Source organism: Bison bison, unplaced genomic scaffold, assembly GCF_000754665.1.
Source record: "Bison bison bison isolate TAMUID 2011002044 unplaced genomic scaffold, Bison_UMD1.0 scf7180017864037, whole genome shotgun sequence".
Classification (NCBI taxonomy): Eukaryota; Metazoa; Chordata; class Mammalia; order Artiodactyla; family Bovidae; genus Bison; species Bison bison.
In genome coordinates this window covers 9,289,056-9,299,185 of record NW_011494609.1, presented here as the reverse complement: position 1 = coordinate 9,299,185, position 10,130 = coordinate 9,289,056, and the positions used below count along the sequence as shown (strand labels likewise).

The following is a 10,130-nucleotide window of genomic DNA, read 5'->3' as shown; positions in this document are numbered from 1 at the left end:
CCACTCACCCCGAGTGCCCATGCCCCACCCCCACTCACCCCGAGTGCCCATGCCCCACTGCCACTCCACCCCAAGTGCCCATGCCCACCCACAGCGCCCATGCCCACCCTGAGGAAAGGTATGCCACACAAGATGTGAGAACAGGCCCCAGTACCTGCCCTGGGCACCCCTCCCCATCCGGCCAGGCCCACTGAGCAGCACTCAGGACTCAGGTGTGGTTGTCCCTGCCCACCTGGGGGCAGGGCCCACCAGACCTGTCCCCTCCAGCCCTCCCCACCTCTCCACAGCTCCAGAGCGGTGGGAATGGGGCTGGAAGAGCTGTGGCAAAGATGGGGCTGGGGCTGGGGGTGGACTTCCACCCAGCATGGCCAGGGCTAAGACACGGGTAGAAACTTCTAGAAATGTCCGTGTGCAACACTTACATGCTGCTTTTGAAGCACGTAACTAGGGCCTGAGGCAGGAAAAACTATTTTGTATAACCATTTGTGTTGTTTAAAAATAAATATTTTTTGGTTAGGTTCTTGTGTTACTTTTCAATAGAACAATCTGCACTTCTGCACAGGGTTACTCTGGAGAACAGACAAGAAACTCTTGCCTCTGGGGAGGGGGACTGGAGCTGCCCGGGGTGAGGAACTTCTCACTTTCTGCTCTTCTCTGGTTAACTCTTTAAGTCTTCTACACGTAATCTTATTTTATGAGGCTAATTAGCAGTTGATCCAGTGAGTAGAATTATGGGACATTTGTGTTTGCTTTATACCTTCCTGTTTAATTTTAAAAATCAAGGAAAAATAAAAACTTCATGAAATAGTAAATTTTTAAAAAATGCTAACGGCATCAAGACAAACTTTTAAATCAAGACAGACTTGATCTGTCCTGTATCTGAAGGAGGGTGGCCCTGCCACTCTTCCACACACACAGCACTGGCAGCCACTTGGAACCAAAGATCCACAGCTCCAAGCCTTCCTCACAGTTTTGGTTTCTTTTTAAACAGAAATGGGTTAAAATTTTACCATGGACTGAGATTATCTCTTTCTATCTGATTATACTTAGTGATATGAGCTATTTTACTAACAGGTTCATTTAACTAATTTCACCTGATTAAAATAAAGGTCATTGTCATCACCGGCCACAGAAAGTCAGTGTCGACACACAGCTGGTCCCTGGAAGCAGCTGAGGGGTCTGCACCTCCACTGAGACCACACGGTGATTCTGAGGGCACTCTGTACATCACACACGGTGATTCTGAGGGCGCTCTGTACATCACACACGGTGATTCTGAGGGCGCTCTATACATCACACAGCCACGCTGCACCGTCTCCCTGCTCTTAAAACAGCTTACCTATGCCTTGGTTTTATCCCCTGCCTTTGACCGACTTTTCTTTTTGACCCACGGTTAAATACTCTGGGTCTTCTTTTCTGGTAGATGACTCAGGTCTGGGCGACGCCCCCCACCAGCCACTCGGCCTGCTGCCCCTTCTGGATGACGGCCAGGCCCCCACCTGCCCTCACCTTTCCCACACTCCGCACACAGGTACTCCCGGATGTTGTCATGGACACGCATGTGCTCCTTCAGCATGTCCTTCCTGGCAAAGGACTTCCCACACTGCTCACAGGCATGACTTTTCACACCTACGAGCAAACACAGGGCAGGCTGTCACCGCAGGGAATCCTGACCCAGGGTCACTGCACGAGGGCAGCACCCGGAAGAAGCACATCCCCTGGCCCAACCCAACCCACCCCTTGCAGCTGGAGCCCTGACCACTGAACCCTCCTTCCTTGGTCTCTGCAAGGACCCAGAGGGGGACTGGACAAGGAGGGGCTGAGTTGGGAGGAGTAGCAAGTATGGATGGAGAAGGACCAGCCGGGAGATGATGACGACCCCCCAGGGCAGGAAGCACGCAGAGGGGCCTGGCGCTGCATCCTCCCAGGCCCGGCTACCTGTGTGGATTAGTTTGTGCCGCTCCAGGTTCCCGATGCTGTTGAAGATCCGCCCGCAGATCTCACAGGGGTGGATGTACCTGAAAGCAGACACAGGCTCAGGACGGCACACAGCCTCGGCCGACCGGCACACGGAGTGCACTTGCATAAGCGCCTTTATCAGCAAGTGGGGTAAAAAAGGTGCTATGGGGGTGACAAGGGGCCCGAGACTTTAGCCTCCATCTGGGCTGAGTTGTCCCCCTCGAAGTTCAGATGCTGGCATCCTGACTCTGCACCTCAGAACGTGGCTGAGCCTGGAGATGGTGGGGGGGGGGTGTCTCTGCAGAGGTCCTCAAATTAAAGATGAGGTCACTGGACGGGCCCTAACCCAGTAACTGGTGTTCTTTCAAGCAGGGACACAGAGACACGCGCAGAGGGAAGGCCGTGAAGACACACCCTGGCGCCAAGGAGAGAGCTGGGGCTGACACTCTCCCATGGCCACAGGGGGACCCAGAGCTCGGCCTCAGCATCGACATAACATGTCACTGTTGTTCAGGCCTCCGGGTCGCGGCCCCAGCGGAGGACTCGGCTCTAAACAAGGCTGTAGCCTGACTCACCCAGACACGCAGTACTGACTACTGGCTGCAGCCAGATGGGGGAGCTGATGTTCACAAAACCTAATTACTCTGGGGAAAAGGGTCTCCGGTCCTATGTAGGCAGGTCTGCACTGCCGCCCACTGCTGTGGGTCCCAGAGACTGTGCGAGCTGATGACCAAGCAAGGAGCAAGGCCAGCGCATCCCCCAGGCCGGCCCAGGGCTCTCCAAGGAGACAGGTTGCTCCGTGCTCACCACCCCTCTGCGGGAAGCCAGCCCTCTCTCCGCACCACCCTGGAGTCCCGGGATCCTCACTTCTGCACGTTGGGGTCGGGCAGGTTCTCGCGGTGGATGACCATGTGGGCGTGGTAGGTGGCCTTTAGGGCGAAGCGCCGGTGGCAGATGCTGCAGCCGTAGCCCTTCTCCTTGTGCGCCTCCATGATGTGCTTCAGGTACTCCTTCCCGCGGCCGAAGGTGAGCTGCGGACGCACACGCTGTTCACCTGCGCACGCAGCCCATCCCCGCGGCTAACGATGCGCCGCCTCCGCGCAGGCGCCCGGGGCACAGGGGGAGAACCCGCCTCCACGCAGCAGAGAGGAACTCTAAGGTGCAGGGCCAGTACCCGGCAAAACTATGAAGCAGGGGGGCCGTTAACAGGCGGACCCCAGGTCCTCCTGTAACTCTCACAGCAGGTCCCGTCCCCCACCCAAGGCAGCTTCTAGAACTCCTCTCCTCTGCACTCAACCGACCCCATCTTTCCCCCACGCCCAAAGGTCCTGACAAGTGCAGGGCCTGGTGCGGGTGCCCAGCACACAGGGACCTACTTTGTGAAACCACAGGGTCTACCAATTGCTGAATATGGAAACCTCCCCCTGCCCCCCCAGCTGCTAAGCAAGGCCCTCTGCTGTGTGCAAGGGCACGGCCAAGGAGAGAAGCCCCGGCGCACAGGTCCACGCTGGTCAGCCACACAGGCACCGTGTGGACCAGACTGGTTCTGAGACGGTGGTCCCTGTGATGGTGATAAGACCCACAACCATCATCCCGGAGAAGCGACGAGCCCTGGGGCACCCTCCAGGACTTCTGTGAGGGCCCCACCCAAGCCTGAGCCTCTGTGGGCCAGCAGCCCCGCTACCCCATGCACTCAGCAGCCATGGTCCGCTTACCTGACACCTTTTGCAGCTGTACTTGTGAGGCTCTGAGTCTGCACTCTCGTCTGAATGGTCATCATTTTCTTCTGAGGAGATCCCAATCTTGCCAATAAACTCCTCTCTCTGGTGGTCATCCATCAGCGCGATGTCCTGCAAGACAATCACCGTGTTCTGCTTCTAACGTGCTTGGCAGAAGCATTAACCGGTGGCCTGTACACTAGGTGCAGAAACTGTGTCCTCGGGTCACCTGGAACACCCCACCCCCTGACGATGGTGCCATCAGGTCCTGCTTGCGTTCACATGACTCTGCATGCCAGGGCTGGAGCTCCCAGGAACAGTCCCTGAGACGGACGACGCCTGGAGGGCGTGTTCTCCATCCTCACTTGGGCACCTACCACTCTTTCCTTTTTCCCGGATCAGCACTTCTCCCCCGAGAGCGAACCCAAATCCTCACTACCCTGCACACTGGCAAGCTCTCATCTCACGTTCCTCAAAGGTAGGGAGGGAAGCAAAAGCCCCTGGCCTGATCCTTGGCCTTCTCCCAGGAGGTATCTAGCATGGAGGGTTTTTGTTTTTTGTTTTTTTTATTTTTAAACTTTACATAATTGTATTAGTTTTGCCAAATATCAAAATGAATCCGCCACGGTATGCATGTGTTCCCTATCCTGAACCCTCCTCCCTCCCCATATGGAGGGTTTTTAATGTGAGCCCTTTAGGTGGGCGTGAAATGCAGCACTCAAGAGAGCTCACCTGGAGAGCAGCAAAAATATCCCTCGGACCCAGAGGGCTGGCCCCGCCCCCGCGCGCCCCGCGGGCTGGCCCCGCCCCCGCGCGCCAGGCGCCTGACTCACCTTGAAGTGGACGTGGATGTGGTCCCTGAGCACGTCCACACGGAAGAACTTGCGCCCGCAGATCTCACAGGTGTACTTCTTGTCGCCGTGGGTCAGCAGGTGCTTGTTCATGTTGCTCCTGCAGGAGAACACCTGCGGGCAGGAGAGCGGGGGTGGAGATGCCTGTTACCACGCATGTAGGGCCTCACTGAGAGAACATAATCGGGCACAAAAATGCGGTAGTTTCGTCCCAAAATATAAGTTGCCACAAATCCTCAGTGTTCGAGAGAAATAATCCCGTGGTACTGCAATCATGATCGTTTAACCATTTAAACTGGTGCTTACATTGTAATACAGAACTAACCGTTCTTTAGTCTTCACCATACACTACTCTGCTCACAATTTTACTCAAATATTTCACTGGAATGGGGCCTACCAAGAAGAGTAAGTCACACAAACAGCTGCAGTTTTCTCAAAGTGGGTATCAGAGTTACAGTTTGTGTTCCCTATTTCATGCATAATTATTATCACCTCCCTCAATTTCTCTGTATTTCGTGTCTAAAGTGATAAGTGTGGGGACTCAGCCATTCACCCAATCAATACTAATCCAGATGTGCCTGCAGAGACCACCCCCATGACCCCACTGATCTAAAGTCTCTGGCCACATGGCTTTCCCCCTAATGGTCAAGTAACCAGAGGAGCAGGTCTCCTTAGCACTGTTCTCAGAAAGAGACCAAAACCTGAATGAAAGGGAAAAAGGTTCACAAGGAACAGAGGCAAATGTTCTTGAGGGACATTTCTGTTCAAGATCTGCAGGTGACTTGGGGCCGACAGCCCTGAGACCACAGCCCAGGGAGGCCGGGCCGCAAGTCAAGTCAGCAGAGCAGGAAGACGGGCACCTCTGGGGAGGGACAGAGGCCCTGGGTGTCCCCCAGCACCTGTCTTCTCCAAGCAGACAGGGCTGGAGACAGGTATAGCTGGAGGCAGTGAAGAAGTCAGTCCTGGAGACATTCAGGTTCCTTTGTTGCCGGCATCCCTCTGTGAGCATCCAGTGAACATCTCACAGAATAAAACGTGTCTGAGTGTGAGTCACATAGCTGGCTGGTTCACGCACAGGGTATTCCAAGAACCCAGGAGGGACATGGTGTTGTCACTCCTCAGAGCCAGTGGTCGGCAGGCAGGATGAGCAGGATCCGTGGACACAGGGCAGCCTCATCCACCCCTGCCTGGCCACCTGGGCTCAGGTGTGCATTCTGCGGCACCTGCTCCCCCTGCCACTCCAGCCCCTAAACCCACACTAAGTCAGGGCCTGCACTGTGGGTCCACGGGCCACACAACCCAGCTGACCTGTTTGCTTTGTGGTTTGGAAAAAAAAAAAATCAGGAAATTTCCCATAAAAACATGGATTTCCGTTTTCTCTTGAAAAGGTCAAAAGATCTGGCAATGTGGCCACCTGCCAGCAGGCTAGGCCAAATCACAGCTGGCCAGTGGCCTGGGGTTTCACTTTTCCATCGTCTGGACCTGGTGTCTGTTGAGGGTGCACCGATGCTCCAGGGCCACGTGGCTCCCGTGGGCTTGTGGGACTGAGAGCCTGGGCCTCCCGAGTGGTGGGAGGCAAGTCTAAGAATGGAGCAACTGCAGCGGGCACATGCACAAAGACCACCACCATTTCCCGTGTAAGCTGACGTGGGCTGGACGGCAGCACTTGGACAGGGCTCCCCACGCAGGGCTGATCAATGCCCCTCCTGGACGTGGCCTGGGGCTATTCAGATAGTCGGTGCACTCTGGAAGTTTAGGGTCTGCCGAGCAGTCGGGCCTCTCTGACGGCCAGCTCAGACAGCCCAGCATTGATTTGCTTACTTGGGGCACAAGCATCCATGGACATGCATGGCGTGTGTGGCCGTGGCTGGGTCAGTGTCTCACTTGGAAATAGTGCGGGAGGATCACAACTGACCAAGATGTAAACCTAGAACGTCCAGCCCCCTCCACCACACGCGCCCGGCTCCGGGCACTGGAGATGGAGCATGCGCACTTTGGCGGCATCGGCGGAAAATCCTAGCTGAGCGGAGACAAGGCTGAGCTCCTTCACTGGAGATCCACCTCGACAGCAAGAGAGCAGATGACCGGAGCACCGAGTAACGGGACCCCGTGGCTCAGGACACCCGAGTATCCACTCGACCCTAAACCTTCTCCCCCAACCCCGTCCACGCGTGCAGTGGGTAGAGCTCTCAGGTTTCCCATAGAAAAAGGTGAGCTGGGTCCTGGGTACCGCACCGACTCGTGTTACCTTGCCGCACACCGGGCATCCAGACGGCTCCTTCCTGTAGCGCACCAGGTTCTCACCGCCGCCGGCCTCCACGTCTTCCCTCTTCACCCGCCGCACTCCTGAAACCCCCGCCCGCGAGAGTCAGAGTCAGTGCGCACCACACGCGGGAGCCCTGGTCCCTTCCGACGTCCGCCATCTGCCAGGGGCTCGCCCAGCCAGCAGAGGTCAGGGCTGCCCACGGGTGGGTCCAAGGAGCCAGCAGGGTCTCTTGTCTGTGATGCACTAGCGCCACCTGCCGCTCGGAGACGGAGCCCGGGCGACGGGGCAGGAGCCCACGCCACAAGCTCCTTACCGCCTGCCGCACCTGACACTTGCAAATCCAAGGGCAGCGAGTTTTACAACGCAGAAGAGTCAGAATGCGTTACCGTAAGGAAGGCATTTGTGCTCAACCTAAAGGCTCAAGACAACGGTGGGATTCTTTGAGACAGCTGAGAGTAGGCAGGAATACTTATTAAAAAGATAGTAATATTCATACTTAACATTAAATCAGCCCAATCAGGATCAAGGTAAACAGTAAGACTAAAAAAAAAAAAAAATTAAGGCATAAGTGTTCATGTGTGCGTGCTCAGTCACTTCAATGTCTGACTCTTCAACCCCATGGACTGCAGCCTGCCAGGATCCCCTGTCCATGGGATTCTCCAGGTAAAAATACTGGAGTGCGTTGCCATGCTGTCCTCCAAGGAATCTTCCGCACTGAGGGATCAAACCCTGGCCTCTTACACCTCCTGCATTAGCAGGCAGGTTCTTTACCACCAGCACTAGCTGGGAAGCCCAAGTGTTCATAACTGGGGTCAAAACAGACTGAGAAGTTCTCAGGAAACAAGGAATTTTGGGATACAAACAAGAAGTTCCTTCTCAGGGTCTCTTACTAACCACTGACCTGTCTTTCTGGGGCATTCTTGCATAAACCATGTGAACACAGAGCCAGGCTCAAACATGGCTGGCAAGGTGACCTGGAGACAAACAGCTCCCAGCAGTAAAGCATGCAGGTGTGCAGCTGGTGTGGTTTACGCTTCTATATAGAAGGGAAGGCCATGAACAGCCACAGAGTATTCGCTCATTCCCAAGGAAAATGATTTGAGCTGTGTCAGCTGTAAAACATTGTGAGATAAAAGTTGTATAAAGCGGGGTACTCTTTCTACCCCCTTCTGATGCCTATGTCAGAAGCTTTCTCTATCTCCTTTATACTTTAATAAAACTTTATTACACAAAAGCTCCGAGCGATCAAGCCTCGTCTCTGGCCCCAGATTGAATTCTTCTCCTCCGGGGGCCAAGAATCCCGGTGTATTTGCGTGATTCAACAACAACCTTTCATCTTGGGGGCTCGTCCGGGAAAAAAAAAAAAAGTTGTATAAAGCAACCCACACATGTGTCAATCAGGAAACACCTGACTTCTCCAGGTAATGGCAGCTCTTAGGGGCCCACCTGGGGCTTGATAATCAGGGTCCAGTTCAACCAGGCCAGCAGGTCAGCTCAGTGGTTATCCCCACCGCAGATGGTGAGGAGACAGGCCCAGGGGTGTGCCCAAGGCCACCTACTCACAAAGTGGACACCAGGCCCTTGGAGCAGCCCCAGATCACAGAGGGAGTGGTGGAGCTTATGAACCAGGTGGAGAAGGGCCAGGTAAAAAGGCAGGATGCAAACGTGAGGCAGGACGTGATCAGGCATGTATTAAAAGCCACGATGACACACGTACATACACAGCTGTGTGCAGTAGTCAGACTTCACGTACGAGTTTGTTATCTGACCTTTTTCCTCAACAGGCATATATACTCCATTCGTAATTCTTTGTAAAGTGACTTTTTTTTTAATAAGAAGGTGCTCTGCTCAGTGAGTGCTGCTTACAGAGGCCAGTTGGCAAGAGAGCAATGGCCTGCAGAATAAGGATTGTGCTGTGCTTAGGCAGTCAGTCATGTCCCACTCTCTGTGTCCCATGGACTGTAGCCCACCAGGCTCCTCTGTCCATGGGGATTCTCCAGGCAAGAACACTGGAGTGAGTTGCCAATGGATCTTCCCAAAACAGGGATCAAACTTGGGTCTCCTGCATCGTGGGTGGATTCTTCACATCTGAGCCACTAAAGCTGAAGTGCCACTTAAAAAGAGGGTCTGTCAGAGCAGGTTCTTGGAGAAAACCTCAGGTGAGGTGCGTGCTCAGGACACACCTGTGGCCCAGGGGCCCAGGTCTCCTTCTTCTCTTTGGTGCCCTGGCCTTCCCGTCGGGTCTGCCCTGCCGGGCCCCCGGCACACACACCTCACTTCCTGTCTTACTCCTTCCCTCAGTTGCCCTGCCACGTCCCACCCCAATACTGACCCCACTTAAGTCCACTTTGTCTTGTGCTGGCCTCTCGTGAACCCACCACATGAAGGGCAGCCCCAGGCCCGCCAGACTTGGCAAGGGTCATCAGGGCCCTCGACAGACAGAAGGGGAAGAGGGGGAGTCACTCGTGGCCCCAACAGCATCCTCCTGCACGGCTCTGCTGCACCCACATGGCTGCAAGCACACCCCATGTGGCACTTCATACCCCATCTTTTCCCTACTTATATCGGAAGCATTTCCTCAATATTAAACTCCTTGGAAAAACTGTTTTGGGTGACTGAGGACATTCAGTCCCTCAAAGAGTCCAGTTCCCCTGATATCCTCCCCACGCCCCGTGGAATGTTCAGCGCCCCGTGGAGTGTTCGGGACGGCTCCGGTTCCCACTGACACGTGACGCGACCATTCCCCGCAGGACCCGAGGCTGTGCCAGTTCCTGTGAGGCAGCGCCTTACAGCAGGCACCCACGGGGGCGGGGCGGCATCACCCAAGCCCACAGGTGCGCTCACCTTCCAGGTGCCGCCTCTGGTGGTCGAGCATGACGTCCTTGCGGTAGAACATCTTGTTGCAGACCTCACAGGCGAACTTCTTGTCCCCGTGCTTCTTCTTGTGCTTGGAGAGGTTGCTGTTGGTGGAGAAGAACCGGAAGCACATCTCACACTGGAACGTCTTGTCGTCTGTCGAAGAGGTTGGGAAAGGAAGCGGCTTTTAGGTGCGTGACACTGAGCGCTCGTTCCCCTGGGGCTGGCAATGAGGCCGAGGGGAAGGGCAGAGTCAGGAAAAGGCACTGCCGCCACCATCTGAACTGAGAAAACACCCTGCCCGGCCAGGCCTGAGGCATGTGCAGAGCGGACAGAGCTACTGCCCAGCCCATCCCCTCACCCCCAGGACACACATCTATAGCATCTGGGGATTCCTAGTGAGGCAAAAGGCCTGGGCCCTCACCCCCTAACCTGACCGCAGCCCTCACCCCTGCTTTCCCCACACCCACTTCGGACAAG

The 10,130-nt window shown here is 55.3% G+C and overlaps 1 protein-coding gene across 1 annotated transcript in view; it reads right to left on the bottom strand.

Annotated features, from left to right (window-relative positions):
* PRDM15 (PR domain containing 15) overlaps positions 1–10,130 on the bottom strand; it is a 53,016-nt gene that overhangs the window by 12,886 nt on the left and 30,000 nt on the right. The window contains 7 exon segments of the mRNA XM_010834938.1: positions 1,510–1,629; positions 1,939–2,018; positions 2,827–2,990; positions 3,675–3,809; positions 4,511–4,642; positions 6,777–6,874; positions 9,639–9,806. Of these exon segments, the coding sequence (XP_010833240.1) occupies positions 1,510–1,629; positions 1,939–2,018; positions 2,827–2,990; positions 3,675–3,809; positions 4,511–4,642; positions 6,777–6,874; positions 9,639–9,806 (897 nt within the window).